General features: G+C 47.8%; 1 protein-coding gene across 6 annotated transcripts in view; it reads right to left on the bottom strand.

Annotated features, from left to right (window-relative positions):
* C6H8orf74 (chromosome 6 C8orf74 homolog) overlaps positions 1-23,511 on the bottom strand; it is a 2,015,860-nt gene that overhangs the window by 363,680 nt on the left and 1,628,669 nt on the right. The window contains exon 3 of one of the 6 annotated variants that reach the window (XM_078647558.1): positions 3,815-3,914. The exons of the other annotated variants lie outside the window; for them this stretch is intronic. Within the exon in view, the coding sequence (XP_078503684.1) occupies positions 3,815-3,914 (100 nt within the window). The remainder of the gene's footprint in view (positions 1-3,814; positions 3,915-23,511) is intronic. 6 annotated transcript variants of the gene reach the window in all.

The raw sequence follows: 23,511 nt of genomic DNA, 5'->3' as shown, positions 1-23,511 counted from the left end.
CTGCTGGTGTTTGAGGGCTGTAAAGGCCTATTAATACTGAGCCATTGGAGGATTTTATTCCGGAGGGGAGGGTGGTTCATCAGTTCCTACTGTTAGTTCAGGTACTCCCGTTAGAATTACCGTAAATGGGGAGACCTCTGGTGACAGATGAACTGGACGTTTAAATCTAGGCCCCCTCTTGCCCTCTGGATGATTAGGTTTTTGGGGCACCAATGGTTTGATTTGGGATGGCTGCGAAGACCCCTTGGACACAATAGAATTGGCAGTTGTAGGTGGAACTATAGGGGGAGGAAGAGAAGGTTTATGCTGGTTAGATAAGTGTAACTGAGATATGGGATTGACTATTGTCTTAGAATTTACACAATTATTTACCGCTTGTGGTAGGGAGGTTAATGGCTCTTTCGTTATTGCCTGAACTGTGGACACAACAGGCGGTCTAACTGGGTTAGCTGGCGTGATCCCAGAACTGTCCACCGCCAAGGCCACCCCGGGATTAACAGTTCCCGCCCTGGACTGATTGGGTAATTTGGCAATTAGTGTGGCAAGTTGCTTTTCAATTACCATGATACTCCGTTCCAGGGGTTGAAGATGGTGTTTTAATAATTCCCTGAATTTATCAAAAAGTTGTGGAGTATCGCAGTCAATCAAAATAGGGCAACCCTCTTGAACATTGTCCGTTATAGGACGTTGTAAATTAGATGGAACAGGTGGTACAGAATTATTACTGGAGGGAGCTTTATTAAATGAAGATACGGTAGAGCCTTTATTTTTATTTTTATTGGTATTATGGTGGTGTTTAGGGTTGTTCCCCTTTTTAAAAACATCTAGCTGTTTCGAAACAGCACCTTCTCTGGCCCCCTTGAGCTGGGATTCTTGTGCAGGATCTTCGGACAGAATCTGTTTAGGGTTGTTCCCCCTTTTAAAAACATCTGGCTGTTTCGGAACTGCACCTTCTCTGGCCCCCTTGAGCTGGGATTCTTGTGCAGGATCTTCGGACAGAATCTGCTCAAGGTCTGGGGTATTCTCAAGGTTCCCAGTCGATTCCAATTCCAATGACAGATTGGTAGCTGATAAATCAACAGCACTTGGGATGGAATGAACTTGGGCTGTTGTACCAGGCTGTAATAGAATTGGGATAGGAGAAGCTGATGGGAGTGGGGTTAAGGCCGTTGCTATGAGGCCCATTGACGATCTCCGAGCGATCGCAAGGTCCATTGACACCCTACGTTCTAGCAGGGAGATATTTTGGTTAATAGCCTCATTAGTTTTTGTGATAAACAAGTCAATGGGACCTGTAATCGAAGCAGTTTGTAGGGCAATTTTCCTTCTGGAACCCCTGGTCATAGTTGTAGTATTTTGTAGTCTGGTTCCCAGGTATTCAAGTATGTATAATCAGTACCTTTCTGGGATGAAGACAGCGTGTAGTACGTAAGAGCCAAGGGGGGTGTCCCAGCCCAGCCTGGATCTGTCTGGAACGGGCTGAAACGGGCCCGCCCTTGGCCCGGGCTTCGCCCCGTGCTCCGTCCCGCGCGCGTCCCGCGTCGCGAAGAAGAGCCTGACACTAATAACCGTGAAGGCGGTGGGCGTGGCCGCCGGGGGAAGAGGCACCAGCTGCGCTAGTTCTGGGATTGCTGGTCCTCGCAGTCCCCCGGACGGAGTAGTTCCAGTGAAAACCCCCTCAAGCCTCAACCCACAGCGCTCTCAGCTGGGAGCGGTGTGTGCTTCTGCCGAATGCAGAGAGCGCTCCCACCAGCGAGTGCGGGCAAGTGGGGAGGCGAGCTGGTCCAATGAGCAAAGGGGAGAATACAGCGGCAGATCCTCGGGTCAGTTTAAAAATGCAATGTGAGCGGCACCTCAGTACTCAAAACAGCAGTGGACAGCCTGTAAGGGGCAAAGGAATTCATGTGCGAGTCAAGTAAGTGTGTTCCATGGAATGAAAATTAATCATGTGGTGCGGCCGCACAATTCTAACTCGCCGGACGAACTTGGGCACCTAAGTTTGTTTATTCGTTCCAATAAAAAAAGTTTCATGGAATTAACAGCAGATGTTTGGACCACCTTCCTTCCCAAAGCAAGACATCCTATTCTAGATGTGTCATTGATTTTGGAAAACATGCGTTTGTTGAAAAGTGTCTCAGAATTTTACACACGTGGTGATAGTCTACCTCTTATGAATATCGGAGAGAATCCCACGATTAATATTAGGTTAGATTTCTCGTGCCGGGCTGAGAGGCCGAAGGGGGTTACAGCTAAACCCAGTCCAGCAATGCTGTCTCTTCCTCCACTTCCCTGGTACTGCTGCTCCAACAGATGTTGCTGGTTCAGTGGTCAGTGGCTCCCTAAGGTGGTACAGAGATTTTAAATAAGGTGGCATACTACCCGAACGATAGAGTGAATGGACGACTGTCACTCGTAAATGTACAACCTCGAGTCCCAATCGTGTTAATCGTCGAGGAGACATTAATGATTTCGTGGAACGAGATCAGGTTCGGAAAGCGGCGAACAGGTCGCGTTGAGCTCCAGAAAATAATTCAGCTACGTGCCCACACTGTCCTACCCTGCCAGTAATAATAGTACTGCAATCGGGCCGAGCTAATTATAAACCTTACAGCAGACATGCATCACCATAACCTGCCAGCGAAAGTAATGTACATACACGTTATTTCACAATAAAGCCCTCTGGCTGATTTCACACTCTTTCGAAACTACAAAATTGTACACAAAAGGGCATGGATGAAACCGTGAGACAACACAACATAAGGTGGTTGCACGTCTCCTCTATTGCAGGCGGCTGAATCATCTGACACACGCGATCAGATCATCAACACCAACCCACGTCAGCGCGAATACTTCACATTGCAGGGCAGTGACTGTCAGGAACCCGAAATACAGCATTTGATCTGGGTATTATGCAAATTGGCTTTAGTACACACCTAATCTGCTTGTGAAATTTAGATTTCATAACTGAATATCTTTGTCGATTATGGCATTTTCAAATATAAGCTGGCCGGCCTTGCCAAAACGCACCCACCTTACCATTCATATAATAACCAACAGTACAGATTATCTCGTACCGGTCTAAGAAAAGGCAGAAGTAAGCCACTCTTCTTTTTTGATTATTCCCTTGTTGGATCTTTGAATATCAGTAATTTCAACATTCATTTTCAAAACTTTTAGAAATGCGAACTGTACACTGACAGTGCAATTCATTGGTCAAACATTGGTTTGGGCCGCCCTTTTATTTCTGGAGCTAATGTTCAGAATAGTGGCTACTAGCCATTTTCTGGAACAGTGATGAGTGGAATGCTTGGATTCATTTCGCCCATTGATGATTGCTCGAGGTTTCATCTCTGCCCATCGTGTTTTTTTGCCCACCATGCCACCACAGACATTAGCCAGTCATATGCAAATCAGTCCTGGTACTGCTTCAATATGAACAGTCCAGCCCCAACTACCAGGCTCGGTCACCTCTGAACCGGTACACAAGCGAACCCAGACCGGTTCACTAATATCACTTATAACTCGCTCGTGTAATTTTTTCTCCTGGACCAGTTTACTCCTTGATCATAATGATGCTCGTGGATTATATGCTGGGCCACTTGATTTATACAGCAGGAGAGGACCAAATTATGTGGCAAAATTAACTAAATCATGGGGCAAGAAAAGTTAAATTGTGTGGCACATTTTGCAAAAGTATTACATTCTTTTTCCATTTTTTACCCAGGTTATCACTGTTTTAGAAAAAAAATCACTTAATGAGTACCACTTTAACACTCAAATACAGCAATAAACTACAGAAAAGTGACTTGTCAACCTTCGCAAAGGGCCTTCCACCACTGCGCAGAAACAAGTTGCTGCGTTTTTAGAAACTTTTGATCAGTTTGAGCTGGAAACATTTTTGTTGTTGTTAAAATCTGCAAATAAAGGAGCAGATTAAGGATTACATGGCAAATTACAATTATGCATAAAAACGGACGCAGAATCACAATATTACAAGGAAAATTGCTGAGTGTTACTGAAATATAAAACATGAATTTATCAATATAATCCATTCATCCAACTTGCTTAGATAGTCATTTATTGATGAAGAATGTGCACTGGTTGGCATTCTTTGAAAATACATTTCTCCCCGAGTTGTTGTCTGTTAGGTGGTTAATACCAACCCCCATATCCCTGCACCTAGGATGGGCCAGAACATGTGAATTAAAATAGATCTACGTGGGCATTCTTGGTGTGTCCGGATCCTATGGTTTTTGCTGTATCTCAAGATTCATTTTGGCAAATACTCTTTTTACCATTTATAGGGGACCTTTATTAGAACTATTTCAAGGCACCTGGTCCATCCCATCCTACGTGCTTTGTTCAGCACGGTTCCGTTCCCCCTCTCCAATGTGTCCTTCCTGCCTCCCAGCTGACCCGCCCGCCCGCCGATCCCTACTTAATGGCAGCCGCTGCACAGCAAGAAGAGAGCAAGACCACTGACCTCGTCAGTGCGACTGCTCTCCCCATGTGCGGCTCCACCAGAGTACTACCCCTTAAGCTCACTGCTGCTGGGTGTTCGAGGCCTCCTCCACCCGCAGGCTCCTGCCTGTGCCTCATCCCTGGTGGTCCAGTGGGAGAGCACTCTGCTCTTCTACCCCTCTTGCCTCTTTTTTAACTTTTAGATTTTTTACCTTTCTTTTTCTTCTCTGCCTCTTTCCTCTTTCCTCTGCGCCCTCTTTTCTCTTCCTTCCCTTTCTTTTTCCTTTTACTCATTTTATTTCTCCCGCACTTTTCCCCCACTGCTGCTGCACTCGCAGCCCCTTCCCCCTCCAGTGTGTCCTTCCTGCCTCCCAGCTGACCCACCCTCCCCAATCCCTCTTGCCTTTGGCATGCGCGCCAAAGGCAAGTCCGTTATGTTATGTTATGGGTGATTTGTAACGCACACAGCTACTCAGAAGAGTGTCCCGGCGCGAACCAGCACATGAACACAGTGAAAACAGAAGAAAACAAGCTTAATTGAATAGGAAAGTTTTACTGTTTTTTCCTGAACTGAGCGGGGTTTTTAAGACGGTGGAGCTCCAGGGTTAGAGAGTTCCACGAATTAGCTGCCAAATACGACAGTGAGCTGCACCCCTTTCTTTTCAAACGAATTTTGGGTACGGAGGCCAGGCACGTATTTGAAAAACATAAGTGTCTACCCGGGACATAAAACGAAAAAAGTTTGCGACCAGGGCTAGGGACCCTGATCCTCTGACCGCCTCCACTACGACTCCAGCACCCTCCATGCTCTTAACTCCGGACGCAGCAACAACTGCCAGCTCTCAACGCCAAACAACACCCAATGCGCTCTCTCCTGTCTACACTGCTGCCGTACCTTCAGCCACCTTCGTACCCCAGCAGCAGGCCCCAGCCTTCCGGACTTCACCACTCACCAACCTCTCAACTGTATCCTCCTCAACATACGCTCCCTACACAAACAGGCCAAAGAAATCTGGGAACTCCTCAACATCTAGTCGCCTGACATCGCCTTCCTCACAGAAACCTGGAACAACGTCAACTCTGCACACAACATCGCCACCGCCATTCCTGTCGGATACAAGATCCTTCAAAAGGACCGACCCTTCCGCCCAGGAGGAGGCATCGCCATCGTTCACAAAAGCACCCTCCGCATGACTATCACCATCCCGGACGACACAACAACTCATGGAGCATCTCCATTTCCAGATCCAGACCATCGCTCATACGACTCTCTGAGGAACCCACCTCTACAGGCCGCACGGCCCCCACGCTCCCTTTCCCAATGCCATCACTGATCTCTTCGCACCCCACCCCCTCGCCTCCACAGACTACATCCTACTCGGAGACCTAAACTTCCTCCTGGACAACCATGACGACCCAAACACCGCCTTCCTCCTAGAGATCCTTGCCAACATAGGACTGAAGTAACTTGTCACTGCACCCACAGTGGGACACACACTCGACCCAGCCATCACAGAAGGAAACAGGGTCTCCTACAGCCACACCCCGGAACTCCTCTGGACAGGTCACCACTTCATCCAATTCTCCTTAAAAAAACACCGTACACAAGCACACCCACCACCTCCCTCGTACAAGCTGGAACAAAATCACCGAAGACAAGCTCACCTCTACCCTCATCAGCACTCCACCACAGACTAGGCAAGATGCTAACAGAGCAGAGCACAACCCCCATCACTGCATCACGAACTGCGTCAACACTTTGCCCCCTCAAGAAAGCCACAGGAAGACGCATCAAGAAAGCAAGCTTGTTCACCCCTGCACTTCAAGAATCCAAACGCTACTGCCGATGTCTCGAAAAGACATGGAGGAACAACAAAACCCCGATAACATGTGGCGCCTACAGAGCAGCCACCACCGCAGACCACCATCTCATCAAATTCCCAAGGAAGAAATCCCTCCAAAACATAATCCTCACCAACGCTCACAATACCAAAGATCTCTTCTCCATCATCAAGAAATTCGCCAAACCCTGCAGCGTAACAACAGACGTACCACCCTCCCAAGACCTCTGCAACAGACTCAGCACCTTCTTCCACCTTAAGATTAAGATCTACAACAACTTCAAAACCAAGACCTCCGCACCGCTCCTGCTCTCCCTTCAAGTGAAGCCACCAGACAGACCATGCTCAACTGGACCCCTATCATGACAGATGACACCCTGAAGACCATGAAAAAAATCCACTCTGGAGCACCCTCAGACCCCTGCCCACCCCACAACTTATCCTCTCCCTCACCAATGAACCCAACATCACCAAATACAACTTTCAAGAAGCCATCGCCATCTGGATGAAGAACAGCTGCCTGAAACTCAACTACGAGAAAACAGAAGTCCTCAGCATTGGCTCCACCCCCTTCCCATGGGACGACTCCTGGTGGCTACCCGCCCTCGGAAATCCCTCCACCCCAATGGATCACGCACAAAACCCCGGAATCATACTTGACTCATTGCTCACAATGAACCGCCATAAAAACGCCATACGATCGACCTGCTTCAACACCCTCCACATGCTTCGAGAAACGTTCAGATGGATCCCATCCGAATCCAGAAAAACTGTCACGCACGCTCTTATCAGTAGCAGACTGGACTACGGCAACACACACTACTTCGGAATCAACAAGAAACTCCTTTGCAAACTACAGACTATACAGAGCGCCACAGCCAGACTGATCCTCGACCTCCCCCGCTGCAGCCACATCACCCAACACCCCCAGCGATAAAGCAGGTTTTTGAAGGCTTGGAAACGTGTGGTATTTTCAAGATGATGTAATGATAGCTGGAAGGGATGAGTTTCATCATGATGAGCTGCTTGAACAAGTGGTGAAACGTCTGGATGAATTGGAGATAACTGTTAAGCGAGAAAAGTGTCAGTACAGGAAAATAAATGTGTCACGTATCTTGGACATAAGATTTCAAGCAAAGGGATACTACCCAAAAAAGTATTGTCCAGGGGATAAGTAATGCACCATGTCCAGAAAGTAAGGACCAACTAAAATCATTTCTCGGACGAGCCAAATGTAAGGATCAACTAAAATCATTTATTGGACTAGTGGAATACTGCTCAAAATTCGTAAAGAAGTTTACTGAGATAGTTCAGCCTTTAAGAGTATTGATGAAGAGGAATGCAGTGTTTGAATGGAGTGACACCTGTGAGAAGGCATTTCAACTGCTCAAGGAAAGAATAATGCAAGCCCCTTCTCTTGGTCACTTCGAGGTAACAGCTAAAACATATTGGGCAACTGATGCTAGTAATGTTGGCTTATGGAAAGTATTGACTCAAGTAGAGAAGGATCAAGAGAAAATAGTATGATTTGCTTCCAGGAGGCTGCAGGGTGCAAACAGGTCATACTCTGTGATTGAGGGAGAGGGGCTTTGGCATGTTTTTAGGGCATTAAGCATTTCAATCAGTTCCAGTGGGGTCTGACCATAAGTCTCTGGTGCACTTGTTTAAAGGTGGCTGGGGATTAAAAGGAGGAGTTACTCCTAGAATTTATAGGAGTATGTTATCTGTCCTTGAGTTCAATTTTGAAATGGAGTACTTGAAGGGGTTCAGGAATGTGGTGGCAGATTGCCTCTCCCGTCTGCCTACTAAGAGAATAGTAGAAGAAGAAGTTGATGTGAATGATGCTTCTGAGATCCAAGATGGTATGGCGTTATAAAAGGAAGAGAGGGACAATGCCATGGAGGAGGATTTGGTGTCGCAAAAAGTGAAAGAGAATATTGGGCAAGGATGGTCACAGGAAATGCGTCACGATGATCAGATGGAGGAATATTGGAGTGTTAGAGAAGAGTTGAGCATTTTGTGTAACAAAGTGATGAGAAGGAATTGTATTATTCACCCTGTGGTACTTCATGATCAGATCGTTCAATTGGCTCCCTGGGAGGAGCATGACCAAAAGGAGGATAAGACAGGCTAATTGGTGGCCTAAATTGGATAGCATGTGGGAGGATGTGGTGCAACATTGTTGTGCTTATGCCAACACTGACACAGTGAAAACTTTGAAGCAACCCCCACTGAAATGTGTTGAAATATCTGCGGGACCTTGGGAGAGATTAGCCATGGATTTTCTTGGGCCCATAAATAAATTAGGTAGTGAGTATAGGTTCACTATGGTGCTTGCTGACTATCACACTAAGGGCCAGATGTAGGAGCCCAAATACCAGTCGGTAACGGCCGATTTCGGCCGTTACCGACCGGTATTTAGGAATTGGCATGTAGGAGCCATTATTTTACAGAATCGGTAAATTTACTGATTCGGTAAATTTACCGATTCTGTAAAATACCGAATCGGTCATTTTACCGATTCGGTAAATCCAAATGTAGGTGACACTCCTGAGAGTGTCACAGGCCCTTAAGAGTCGGTATTTTACCACACAATCCTATTGTGTGGTAAAATACCGAATCCAGGTGTGCATGCACATCTGTGCATGCACACTGTGCAATGTGACACACAGACATGCCCTTAGGGCATGTATGTGTGCCACATGTTACACGTGCCTGTATTCGGGGTGCTAGAGGGTGTCAAAGTGACACCCCCTGCACCCTTGCAACATTCAGTATTTACCGATTCGCTAATTACCGAATCGGTATTTCCCATTGATTCCTATGGGCTTCACAGCCCATAGGAATCAATAGGAAATACCGATTCGGTATTTACCGAATCGGTAAATACCGAATGTTACCGATTCGGTATTTCTAAATAAAAAATTAGCTACATATCCCTCCTTCATATTTACCGATTCATAAATACCGAATCGGTAAAATTCGGTATTTATGAGTCGGTAAATGTCCCTCACCTACATCTGGCCCTTAGTGGTTTATGATTAAACCAATGTGTATTATCAATTCGGAGTGTGTGATTGACTTTCTAGAAGAGGTTTTCCTGGAGGAAGGCGTACTAAGAAAGATTGCTTCTGACAACGGAGTACAATTCTTATCACATGTGATAAATGGATTTATGGAGAAATGGGACATTGTCCATGAAAGGGTCGCCTTGTTTAGGCCACAAGTGAATGGAATGGTAGAAAGAATTAATCGTTTGATCATGGACAATATACAATTGTCACTAGCTAATGGGTTGTCCTGAAAGAAAGAACTGAGGAAATTGGCGTAGGCCCACAGGACTACTCCTCATGGTGTGACTGGGGTCTCTCCCTTTGTTTCCTTGAAGGGAAGCGAACCTGGAAGGAAGGAAAATCCGGTTTGGTTGGTTGCCAAGGATCCTGTGTGGGTGGATCACGAAGCTATAAAATCTGGTATTACGGTTAAATAGAAGTGTGCAGAAGAGTACTATAATATGAGGAAAGGTGTGAAGGAACCACAAATTAAGGTGGGTGGGTGATTGGGTTGTCACAAGGAAAAGTGGGATTGTGGCAAAAGGAGATAGTACATTCTCCAGCCCTCAGAAGGTTGTTGAGGTAAAGCGTAATGTGGTCGTCTTGTGAAATGGGACCGTGCGGAGAGTAGGAAATGTCTGCAACGTTGCCGAATATTCAAGGTAGAGAACCTTAATGGAAAAACTTGTTTATTTCTCACTTATGTAATTTGGGTTTTATTCATGTAATTGGGTGGGTTCACAATCAAATTACTTTTGAAATTGAGAGGATTGTTCATTGTTTTTGTATTTTTTCTTTTTTTCTTGTAAGGGAAAAGATGTGTAGTGCTAATGATGTAATGCTGTGATGTAGTCCTGGACTAGAATGCCCAGGTGGAGCTTTTAATGTCATAGCATGTAATGTTCTGTGTGAGGCTACAGTATTGCTTTGAGGCTCACAGCTGTTACTACAGTGTGCCTGGATGGGCCATTACTGTCAGGATGGGAGGGTGGAGCTAGGCACAGCCCTACTTACACTAGAATAGGCTGTGTTGTGCCTCCACACAAAGGGGTGCATACTCCCTGTAGTTAGTTAGGGGCCAGGAAAGGGAAGGCAGGATGCCTCTGGAAATCAAAGGGAAACCTCTAGAAGCTATTCTGGATTCAAAGAAAGGCCCAGGTATAAATACCAGACCCCAGCTTTTCAGTATACTTCTGGGCCTGTGGATACTGTGCCAGGAAGGAGGACTGCTGTGCTGCTGAATGGAGTGACACTCTGCCAGACATCTGCTCTGAAGGACTACTGCCCTGTTGTGCTGACATGTTACCTTAACTTAGCTGGGTGAGAAGGACTGGGCCTTGTTCTGCTGAACCAAGGACCCCAAAGTGAGTCCAAGGGCTACTGGGTGGACTCCTGACTACAGCCTCAGGGATAGAAGGCTACAACAACCTTGAACCCAGCACCTGGACTCTGCCATCTGTGAGTCTAAACCTACCAAGTGGTGTCATCTCAGTCCTGGACCCTTGGAAGTGAGCCTGAAATTGCTCTGCCAGCCCATCTGTGGATCCAGCAGAGCCAACACATCGTCTCTGCTGTGAGGGTTCTATCAGTGCAAAAACTCTGCATTGACCTTGCAGCCCACATAGGATCTACGGCAGTGCAGAGCTTAAACACAGGACCTTGAATCACAAATCTCTCGTCAACTACAACCTATATGTGTGTATGGAGAAGTGTGGCTCACTGGTTAGAGGAGGCAGACCTGGAAGCAGATGTCAGCCCGCGACCAGGGTGCAATTCCCGGCTCGGCGGGGTCTTGAGTCCTAAAATGTCCATGGACTCGACAATTCTCGCTCTGGTGCCTACTCGATTCACGGGTTCACACTCTGCGACTCTGGGCAATAGCTTGCTTAATCTCCACAACGGCCCCTCGCGGTGGGATGCCTGGCTTTCACCTTGCGGATACCCTGCCGGGGTTATCTCACAGGGGAATACCAGGACGGGTTCCCTAAGCAAGCGCTTAGAAACCGCTTGGTGATTTGCGCTATATAAATTCCTGTACATATGATGACCCAGGTTCATGCATCGCAGCTCTTTGGAACCATTCCATCACCTCCACTGTGTGACGCATCCTCGACGCTAGACTTCGCATCGCAACCCTTCGTCGACAGTATCCTCGACAATGGCGCAGGACCTTACGTCATAGTTCCTTAGAACCAACACATCGTCCATGTGGGACCCCGCAAAGGTCCATAACCAGAATTTAGGGTACTCTTGTTCAGGCAACCTACTAAGGTTTCTGTAGCCAGCCTGTGCTCCATCGCCATCAAGTTGTGAATTTGTACCGGTCCCGCACGACATCCACAGTTGGCACTTTGTGCTTTTTGGCAATATTTTCACTGAAATCTTTAAAATTGCATATCTTCGGTTCTACTGATTGGATTTTTGTTGGTTTGGTCTTGTTTTATTTATTATAATGTACTCTATTTCTCTAAACTGTTCTGGGATGTTTTTTAGTGTTGCGTTTTCACATTATTACTGTTTGAAGTGCTGCATAAATACTTTACACAAGCCTGACCCATCTGTGCCCAGTTACTAGAGCGTTGAGTGCAGGTTAAGTTGGGGTTCTGCTTGTGCGTCACCCTGACAAACAAGTTACTTACCTTCGGTAACGCTTTTTCTGGTAGATACAGTATCTGCCTGTGGATTCCTCACCTTGTGAATATCCCCCTTGCGTCAGCAACATTCGGAAATTCTTTTCGTAGCTTCGCGCCGTCGTGGACTTGGACGTCATAGAGGCACGGCATCGCTCGCGACTCCGCTGACGTCACCGACGCCCATAATAGGCCCACGCCGGCGTGATGACATCAGTTCCGCCCTTTTTTCCGTGCCTTCGAGGCACACGGACGGACCAATGACAGTAGATATATACATAGTATACACAGTTTACAATAGCCAAGGTAAAACACACAGTGCAAAGTAAATATAAGAAAACATTTGAAATAAAACATTTTCCTTGACCATAAAATATTTACAACACAGATTCTCTGGTATAGAAGAGCGGACAACGGGGAGGCGGGTGGGTCAGTGAGGAATCAACACGCAGATACTGTATCTACCAGAAAAAGCGTTACCGAAGGTAAGTAACTTGTTCTTCTGATAGATACATCTGCCGTGTGGATTCCTCACCTTGTGAATAGAGTCCCACAGCAGTCCCCACTCCCGGAGGAGGGTGTCCACTCTTCTAGACCAGGAAATCCTGGAGAACAGAGCGTGCAAAGTGACCATCCCTCCTCACTTCGGAATCCAAGCAGTAATGCTTCGGGAAAGTGTGGAGGGAAGACCAAGTTGCCGCCCTACAAATGTTCTCTACAGGAACACCTCTAGCCAATGCAGAGGTTGAAGATTTAGCTCTTGTAGAATGAGCCCTTATACCCTCTGGATGTTCCTTACCGGCCAAAGAGTAGCAGATCTTTATACAGAGGACGATCCATCTTGACAAAGTTCTTTTATGGACCGCTCTTCCTCTCTTGCAGCCAGCAAACCCAATGAAGAGCTGGTCATCCAACCGACAGTCTTTAGATCTGTCCAGATAAAACGACACTGCCCTTTTGGGGTCCAGACGGTGTAATCTCTCCTCCTCCTTGGAAGGGTGAGGGGGAGGATAAAAGGTAGGGAGGGTAATGGATTGACCGAGGTGGAAAGGAGTCACCACCTTAGGCAGAAAAGCAGCCCTGGTCCTAAGAACCATTCGATCAGCATGAATGGTCAAGAAAGGGGGCTTGGAACTAAGAGCTTGAAGCTCACTTGCCCTCCTTGCCGAGGTTATTGCAACGAGGAAAACTGTCTTAAGAGTCAAAAGACTCATAGGACATTTGTGAAGAGGCTCAAAGGGAGCACCCACCAAAAAGGTCAAAACAAGATTTAAGTCCCACTGAGGCACAATAAAAGGAGTAGGAGGGAACTTATTTGTGAGGCCCTTCAAAAACCTTAAAACTACAGGAGATTTAAAAAGAGATGGCTGGTCAGGCAAGCAAAGAAATGCCGACAGCGCTGAAAGATAGCCCTCCACTGTGGCAACAGCAAGACCCTGCTGCGCCAGAGAAAGGGCAAACTGGAGAACATTAGACAAATGGGCTCTCAAAGGGTCTATAGATCTCTCCCCACACCAAGCGACAAATTTTGACCATCTATAGGAATAGATGGACTTAGTGGAGTCACGCCTGGCTGACAAGATGACATCCACCACGTCAGGCGGGAGAGAAAAGGAAATCAGGTTGCCCCGTTCAATCTCCAGGCATGAAGGTGTAATATCTGGAGGTGGGGGTGTAGAACCTGCCCGTCCATCTGCGAGAGGAGGTCTGCCCTGAGAGGGAGACGGAGCGGCGGGTGAGAGGAGAGGTGGAGAAGATCCGTGTACCACACCCTTCTTGGCCAACCCGGGGCGACCAATTTGACTTGGGCCCGGTCTTGGCGAATCTTCCTCAGAACCCGAGGAATCAAAGGTATGGGAGGAAACGCGTAAAGGAGTTGATTTCCCCAACTCAACTGAAACGCGTCCCCCAAGGCTCCTTGCATCGGATACTGGAGACTGCAGAACAACGGGCAGTGAGCATTCCCGCGAGTGGCAAACAGATCCACCCGAGGAGTTCCCCACATCCGAAAGATGTCGAGAACAACCTCTGGATGGAGCCTTCACTCGTGGTCGGCCGAGAACTGACGACTAAGACTGTCTGCTCGCACGATCAGAACCCCGGCCAGATGATTTGCCATCAGACCAATCTAATGGTCCTGAACCCAAGACCAGAGCCGCAGAGCCTCTCTGCAGAGACACTGCGACCCTACTCTTCCCTGCTTGTTGATGTACCACATCGCGGTCGTGTTGTCCGTCAGGACTTGCACTGACCGACCGCGAAGGGAAGGGAGGAAGGCCTTGAGCGCCAAACGTATCGCCCGCAATTCTAGAAAGTTGATGTGAAGCAACCTTTCCTCTGGAGACCAAAGACCCTTGACCTCCAGATCCCCCAGATGAGCACCCCACCCTATAGTGGATGCATCCGTTATCACCGTGGCCACCGATGGAGACAGATGGAAAGGCTTCCCTTGTGACAGATTGCCTTCCACGCCCCACCAAGATACATCCGCTGCAGCCTCTCTGGAGATCCTCACTGACTCCCTGAGATCCCCTTGGTGTTGAAACCACTGCCTGCGGAGGCTCCACTGGAGCGCCCTCATATGCCAGCGTGCATGGTTGACCAACAGAATGCATGAAGCCATCAGACCGAGCAGAAGAAGGGCCTTCAGGACTGGAACGACCGCTCCATTGAAAAATAAAGGAATCATTTCCTGTATGTCGCGAATCCTTTGAGGAGGAGGGAATGCACGACACACAGTAGTGTCCAGTACCGCACCTATGAACAGGTTGTGCTGGGAGGGCACCAGGTGAGACTTGGGTACATTTATCGAAAAACCCAAACGGTACAACAACTGAGTTATATCCTGCAGATGCTGGAGCACTCTCACCGACGACTCCGCTTTGAACAGCCAGTCGTCCAAATAGGGGAATACCGAAATCCCCGACTTCCTGAGATGTGCTGCCACCACCACCATCACCTTGGTGAAGACTCGAGGCGCAGTAGTAAGACCAAACGGAAGGACCGCAAACTGGTAGTGCTGCGATCCCACCGTAAAACGGAGATACTTCCTGTGCGACTTCAGGATTGGGATGTGGAAATACGCATCCTGCAAGTCGAGCGACACCATCCAGTCTTCTTCCAGCAGCGCTTGAAGAACCTGTGCAAGGGTGAGCATCTTGAATTTCTCTTGTTTCAGATAGAGATTCAAGATCCTGAGATCCAGGATTGGACGAAGTCTGCCATCCTTCTTGGGGATCAGGAAATACCGGGAGTAGCATCCCTGACCCCTTTCCTGCTCTGGGACCACCTCTATTGCACCCTTTCTTAACAAAATCTGTACCTCCTCCTGCAGAAGCAACAGATGTTCCTCCAAGCAAAAACCTTGGCAAGGAGGGTAATTGGGAGGAAATTCCCGAAAGGGAAGGGCATACCCATTTTCTACGAGATTGAGAACCCAAAGATCTGATGTACCGATTCCCAATCCCGTAGAAAGTAGGTAAGCCGACCCCCCACTGGACCCACATGATCCTGAATGGCGGATCTAGGGCTGCTTTTCTGTGGCTGGGGGGTTGGAGGAGGTGGAGGAGGAAGAGGTTTGACGCCCTCGAAGACGACCCCTTTGCTTTCCCCTGTATGACCTGTACAAGGTGTTCTGCTGCTGCTGCTGCTGTTGTTGCTGCTGCTGCTGACCTTGTCTAAAGTTCCGAAAGGAAGAGCGTCCAAACCCTGTGAACTTTCTGGTCGAAGCACCTCTAATTTGAAGGCCCAAAGACCTGGCAGTAGCTCTGCTATCTTTAAACCTTTCGAGGGCTGTATCTGCTTTTTTGCCAAATAGTCCTTCTCCGTCAAAAGGCAGATCCAAAAGCGCCGCCTGAACATCAGCAGAAAAGTCCGAGGACTTTAGCCAAGCCGATCTTCGTGTAGTAACTGCAGTACCCATAATCCGAGCCACAGAATCAGCCGTGTCAAGACCGCTCTGAATTACTTGGCGTGCCGCTGCTTGGGTGTCAGACAACACCTCCTCGAAATCACTCCTGTTCTCCTCAGGGATATTAGGAGCCAAAGCACGCATTGAGTCCATAAGTGCGTGCACATACCTCCCCATGAGACAAGTGGCATTTGTAGACTTCAAGGCCATACTAGCAGATGAGAAAGTTTTCTTGGCCACCTGATCTTGCTTTTTAGCCTCCTTGTCCCCAGGAACTTGGGGAAAAGCACTTATAGACTTCTTAGAACACGCAGCCTGAATCACCAGGCTCTCTGGAGAAGGGTGAGATGTCAAGAATGCAGGGTCTTCTCGAGCCACCCTATATCTTCTAGCCACACTCTTGGATACAGCAGAAGTAAAGGCTCCACAGCCGAACTCGGAGAGTGAAGAACTTCTGTTAGAAGGTTTGACTTAAATTCAACTGTTGGTAATGTTAAATTTAAAAGTCCCGCAGCCTTCCTCATTACCACATGATATGGCTGGACATCCTTTGAAGGCGCATCATGTCCTGAGGGCAATTCCCACTCCGGGGAAAAATCCAGGCCACTGGCATCAGCCAGCTCTTCAAAACAATCTTCTCCCAGCTCACCCTCTTCTAATTCAGGGCGAGAGTCGGCATAACTTTGTTCCTCCAAGAGACGTTGAGCTTCTCTTCTGGACCTCTCCTTTACACGCCTCGCCACCGGATCCATCAACGACTCCGACGGAGTCGGAACCGACGTCGGTACCGACTTCGATGGCCCAGATGTTTGCTCCTGATGTCTACTCAGAGCAGGCGACGTCTGCATTGGAGTCGTCGACTTCGGACGAGCCGGTGACAACCTCGGCGGGGCTGGAAACTGCCACGGCGTTGATGGGGCTGGCATAAACGGCATGAATGGAGCCGGGGCATATGAATGAGGAACCCCCAAATTAAATGCCAGAGGACCCATGGGACCCGAAGGTGCACCAGAGGGGTACCACGCCCTTGAGAAGAACAATAGTTACTTACCTGTAATCTGTGGTTCTCCAGTATTGGTGTCTTTCATAGATTCACATGCCTGAATCATTCCCCGTCGTCGGAGTGGGAGTCCCACGGTACATAAAAAAGCAATATTAATGCCATAAATATGTAGTAAATACCAATAAAAACAAACCAGGAAGTAAAGTAGCCCAAGCTACAGTATGAAAAACGTCCACATTTTTGACTATCCTAGTCATTTTGTATAGTCCAAACTACAGCGAATCAGGCGCCAGCACCCACCAGAATGTTCTCCCCAGAGGCTCAGGCTCTCAGATTTTCTCGCAAGGAGTGAAGGTAAACCAAAATAGCCTAAAAGCCTCTGAGGGGAGGTGGGCGGGTTGCATGTGAATCTATGAAAGACACCAATACTGGAGAACCACAGATTACAGGTAAGTAACTATTGTTCTTCTCCAGTATTAGGGGTGTCTTTCATAGATTCACATGCCTGAATCAGAGTAGCTAGCAGTACATATCCGTGCTAGGCAGACGCCAATGGTTGTAAAGCTTGTCAGCATATAAGTCATAAAACAGTGTAAACTGACAATACACATATCATATAAGCATAGGAGAATGCAATCATGTAAACATGTGTAAAAACATAACATGTGAAGCGTTTGACAGCAGTAATGGAGGTGGGAAACAGAGGCTCACCTTATTTGAAAAGATTTCGTAGAACTGCACGACCCAGACAGTAATGCTTGGTAAATGTATGGCGACTGGCCCAAGTAGCCGCTCTGCAGATCTGCTGAATAGGAACTCCAGCAAATAAAGCCGTAGACAATGACATTACTCTTGTGGAATGAGCTCTAGGAGCTGCTTGCAACGGTCGTCCTGCTTGCATGTGGCAAAAGGCAATGGCAGAAGATATCCATCTTGCAATAGTCTGTTTTGAAACTGCTTGCCCCTTATGAATAGCACCGTAGGTGATAAACAGTTGGTCAGAAGAGCGTAAGGCGGATGTCCTCTGCAGATAGAATTTAAGACATCTCTTAACATCCAGCGTATGCAACGCCCTTTCCGCCGGTGCTTGCGGGTTAGGAAAAAATGACTTCAGAATTATAGGTTCGTTAAGGTGAAAATCCGAAGGTACCTTGGGAATGTACTTCGGATTAGTGCGGAGTATGACAGAGTCACTAGTAAACTGCAGGAAAGGATGGTGAACTGTAAAGGCCTGAAGATCACTGACTCTTCTGGAGGATGTCAAAGCCAGCAACAGTGCTACCTTCCACGAGAGATATTTGAGATCGGCCTTGTGGATGGGTTCGAAAGGATGACGCATAAGTTGTGCTAGGACAACGTTAAGATGCCACACAGGAGGTGGTCGTCGTACTGGAGGGAACATCCTAAAGAGGCCTTTGAAGAATTGTTGTATAATCCTCGCAGAGTATAAGGAATTAGTACCATCCTGCCGATATCTAGAGATCGCCGCCAGGAAAACTTTCAGGGTTGTGTGAGACAGGCCTGATTTTGCTAAATGTAGGAAGAAAGGTAGAATCTCTTCTGGCGTTGCTGAAAAAGGGTGAACCCAGTTTGCGTGACACCAGATGCAGAAACGCTTCTATTTTAGACTGTATGTCTTTATGGTAGCCGGTGCCCTTGCCCTGGCCAGAACCTCCTTGCATTCCTCTGGGATGTTTAGTTGGGCGAACTCACGGTACTCAGGCGCCAAGCCGCTAATCTCAGTGATGTTGGATCTGGATGATAGACCTCACCATTCTGCATGCTGAGTAAGTTCGGGATTGGATTCAACTGAATCGGTTCGCACTCTGACAGAAGAAGAAGTTCTGTAAACCAATACTGGCGCGGCCATCTGGGGGCAATCAGGATCAATCTGCACGGTTCCTTCTTCATTTTCCGCAGAACCCTGGGGACTAGTGGAATTGGCGGAAAAGCGTACGCATATGTCAGAGACCAATCTATCGAAAACGCATTCCCCTGAGAGTCTTTGTGGGGATGCCAGCTTGCAAAGAATTGACAATTGCTGTTGGACTTTGTCGCAAATAGATCTAGGTGTGGACGACCCCACAGGCGAAAGATGCGTTCCACTGTCTGCTGATGTAGCTCCCACTCGTGAGTGGAGACTGTCGTCCTGCTGAGTGTGTCTGCCAAGACATTCTCTATTCCAGGAACATGCACTGCTTGAAGATTTACATTGTGCTTTAAGGCCCATGCCCATAATTCTTGGGCTTCCTGGGAGAGGAGAAGAGATCGAGTTCCTCCCTGCTTGTTGACGTAATGCATGCTTGTTGTGTTGTCTGTTCTTATCAACACATTGGAATCCTGAATGATTGCATGAAACGCCTTGAGTGCTAGAAATATGGCTCTCAGCTCTAGACGGTTGATGTGCCATCGCTTTTGTGGAGCAGTCCACTTGCCGCTGATTGTGAGCCCTTGAAGATGCGCTCCCCAGCCCTCGAGAGACGCATCCGTCGTGATGGTGAGGCTTGGTGACTCTTGAAGAAATGCACACCCCTGCTGGAGATGACGTTTTTGTGTCCACCAGCGTAGAGATTTTTGCATTAGCGGTGTGATCCTGATAAGATCTTCGAACGTTCCGGAGACCTGTAACCACTGCAGGGTTAGCTCTTCCTGGAGAGGTCTCCTTCTGAGGCGACAGTTTGGTATTAATGGGATGCAAGAAGATACCATCCCCAGAAAGGACTTGTATACCCGAACAGAAACGGACTTTTTTGATAACAGATTCTGCACCATGTTTTTTATCTTCATTTGTCTCTCCTCCGAGACAAAGGCTTGGAGTTTCTGGGTGTCCAATGTTGCTCCCAAAAAAGCTTGTCTTTGAGAAGGTTTCAATTGGGATTTTTTGAGATTGATGGAAAGGCCCAGAGATTGGAACAGGTGTAGACACTGTTGTAGATGAGATTGCACGACTCCTCGAGAATTGGCCTTTATAAGGCAGTCGTCTAAGTATGGGAAAATTTGAATTCCCTCCAGCCGGAGGTGCGCCGCTACTGGAGCCAGAACCTTGGTAAAAACTCTTGGCGCTGACCATAGTCCGAAAGGAAGAACTCTGAATTGGTAATCCCTGCCAGCCACCCTGAAGCGCAGGAATTTTCTGTGGCGAGGTAGAATGGGAATATGGAAATATGCATCTTGGAGATCTAAGGTGACCATGTAATCTCCCGCTGCCAAAAGATGCAATATTTCCTGGAGCGAAAGCATCCTGAAAGTTAATTTTCCTAAGTACTTGTTTAGAGCGCAAAGATCTAGAATCGGGCGCCACTCTCCGTTTTTCTTCCTTATTAGAAAAAATCTGGAATAAAACCCCATTCCCCTCATCTTCTGAGGTACGCTCTCGATCGCTCCCTTTTGCATCATCAATCTGATTTGGGAAAATAGCTCCTTCAGGTGAGCTGGGGGTGGTCCCTTCGGGGAAATATTTGGAGGAAATTTCTCAAATTCTAGGGCATGACTCCTGGCCACAATATCCAGGACCCATTTGTCTGATGTTATTGACTGCCAATTTGAGTAAATTTGGATATTCGTCCTCCAATTCTTTCTTGAGAGCAGGGCATCGGTGGCGGCAGGTGAAAAGTCTCATTGGCGCTTATCTTTTCCGCGGTAATTCGCTTTTCCCCTGTTCTGGGCATAAGCGGGCTTTCTCTGGCAGTAAGATTGATAGCGTTGAGTGTGGAATCGCTGATTGTTTTGTCTGTAAGTGGATTGTTGGTTATATCTACCTCTGGTAGAGGACGATCCTCGTCCTCTCGCTCCTCGAAAGGGCGGCTTGCGAAACTGAAGGGTACCTAAGGATTTTGCTGTTTCAGTATCCTTCTTTATTGTTTGTAGGGCGTCCTCCAACTGAGGCCCAAACAGATAATCACCATCATATGGTAAGTCCAGCACCTTATTTTGGACTTCTTGTCTAAAGGAAGTAGACCGTAGCCAACCCTGTCTACGAAGAACCGCAGCTCCCGCTAGCTGCCGAAAGCCCGTTGAGGCTACATCCACTGCTGAATCAATAATCTCTTCTGAGATTCTTTGACCTTCCTGTAGAATCTTGATCGCTTCAGCCTTAGAAGGTTCAGGTAGGAGATCAATAAATGGTGCAATGTCCGACCACATCTGTCGGTCATACCTTCCTAAGATGGCCAATGAATTTGCAGCTCGGACTGTCGTAGCCGCCATAGTGGAGACACGTTTCCCTATGGAATCTAGGCGTTTGCCATCTCTGTCTGGCGGGGCTGTAAGAGGAAAAGAAGGGTTCCGAGCCCTCTTTTGAGCTGCCTGGACAATCACAGAGTCAAGTTTCGGCTGTCCGATAAGGCACGCAGGAGATTTGTCCGGTGCTCTGTATTTCTTTTCCAAACGTGGCAGGACTGGAGGAATGGATGCCGGGATTGCCATGACTTTTATACCCTCCTGCCAAATAAAGTCAATGATGGGTATAGACTTAATCTGTTTCCTGGGCTGATCCTTAAAGTCATATAGGAAACAGTCTTGTTCCTTATGCTCCATATTGATATGAAAACGTTTAGTTGCACGTTCAATTAAAAGGTGGAAGCTAACCACATCCACTGGTGGTGAAATTGAGACTGCTTGATGCGAAGGGGAAGGTGTTTGAACCTGATATTCATCCCACTCCGACTCATCCTGTACCTCTCCTTCTTCTCTTTGCTCCTCCTCATCCGAAGACTGAGGATCTACTTCCTCCACCTGAGACTGTGAAGTAGGTGAAGCAGGATTTGTTGGTTGCAAAACTGGCACCGGTACTTCAGTGGCCGGCGTAGCGGGCACTGAGCCCGTAGTCTCAGAAGGAGGAAACCTTCTATAATAATCATCCAACATGTATTAAAGGTTGGTCAGTAAAGCAACTGGTACTTGCGCGACAGGTAAACTGTCCATCTGGGGCGCCATCTGTACAGGTGGTTGTTCATCCTCCTGTTCGTCTTCTTGCAATTTGATATTCAGCTCAGAAGGACTAGTGGCCGCTCCGAATGTATGAACCACGTCATCCTCACTGTCTGAGTCTAAAAGTCGGTCAGGCACCTGTGATGATGGCTTTGGTGTAACGAACACCGTCGATGGTGACCATACCTGCAACGAAGTACATGATGACAATTGCGGCGTCGATGGTGTGTTTTCCGCTGCTTCAGTAGCAGACATCAAAGGCTCAGTCGACGGTGTCGTCGACGGGACGGACTTCGTCGACGGGACGGACTTCGTTGACGAGACGGACTTCGTCGACGGAACGGACTTCGTCGACGGGATGGACTTCGTCGACGGGATGGACTTCGTCGACGGAATGGGCTTCGTCGACGGAATGGACTTCGCCGACGGATCGAGCGTCGTCGACGGGATGTTCGTCGTCGACGGTACAACCTTCGTTGACGTCTTCGTCGACGGTGGCAACTTCGTCGGCGGAATGGAGCTCGCCGACAAAGCCGTCGATGGCATCTTCTTCGTCGACAGCAGAGCCTTCAGAGGAGCCGACAACGAGGTGTCGACGACGGCCGTCGTCGCCGAGATTGGTCTTACCGTTACATAGACCATGGTAGGAGAAGAAGCTGTCGTCGTCATAATCATCGATGGTTTAGGAGATGAGGTCATCGTCGACGTGGATGATGCGTCGACGGAGGTCTTCGTCGACGAGAAAACAAAAGAAGGCGTCGTCGACGAGAAAGAAGTTTCCTGAGGTGAAATCTTGTCAGTTTTCTGAGGCAAACTCTTGTTGGACCGTTTTTGAGGTATAGAAGAAACCTCCAAGTCCTTGCCTGAGGGGGCAACCTTAGAAGTGGAAGGCCTGTCAGTACCTTTAGAAGGTTGATGCTTCTTAGCAACCTTAGCCCCAGGAGATGGCAATACCTCAGACGCAGGCCTCTTTGTAGACGCTGAAGTGGAACCAGAGGCAATACTGCCAACCTCAGACACAGGATTATCAGAATCCTTAAGCCTTTGTAGCCACAAAAGCAACCAACCCTCTCTGTCTCAGAGTCTTTTGAGGAAAGGTTCTGCAGATCTTACAGTCCTTGACTTGATGATCTGGATAGAGGCAATAAATACACTTTTTGTGTGGGTCCTCTTTAAAAAGCCGGAGCTTACCACAAGATTCCCAGGCTCTAAACAGAGACTTCTTTCAAGACATTCTTGAAGAAATTATCCAAAAGGAAGATAAGTTGAAAGAACTGAGCAGAGCTCAGGGAGACTCCCTTCACACGACGTGCGGTAGAAAATCTGAGAGCCTGAGCCTCTGGGGAGAACATTCTGGTGGGTGCTGGCGCCTGATTGGCTGTAGTTTGGACTATACAAAATGACTAGGATAGTCATAGATGTGGAAGTTTTTCATACTGTAGCTTGGGCTACTTTACTTCCTGGTTTGTTTTTATTGGTATTTACTACATATTTATGGCATATTATTGCTTTTTTATGTACCGTGGGACTCCCACTCCGACGACGGGGAATGATTCAGGCCTAATACTGGAGAACACACCATACATAGTGTTCAAGAACGCTGAAGGGTCTTGGCCCGGCGCTGGAAAAGGTGGTTGAACACCCTCGAGGTGGGATCGAGGTGGGATTGAATCCGGCTCAACAA

The sequence above is a fragment of the Lissotriton helveticus genome, chromosome 6 (assembly GCF_964261635.1).
Source record: "Lissotriton helveticus chromosome 6, aLisHel1.1, whole genome shotgun sequence".
Lineage (NCBI taxonomy): Eukaryota > Metazoa > Chordata > Amphibia > Caudata > Salamandridae > Lissotriton > Lissotriton helveticus.
This window is presented reverse-complemented; position numbering and strand designations above follow the sequence as displayed.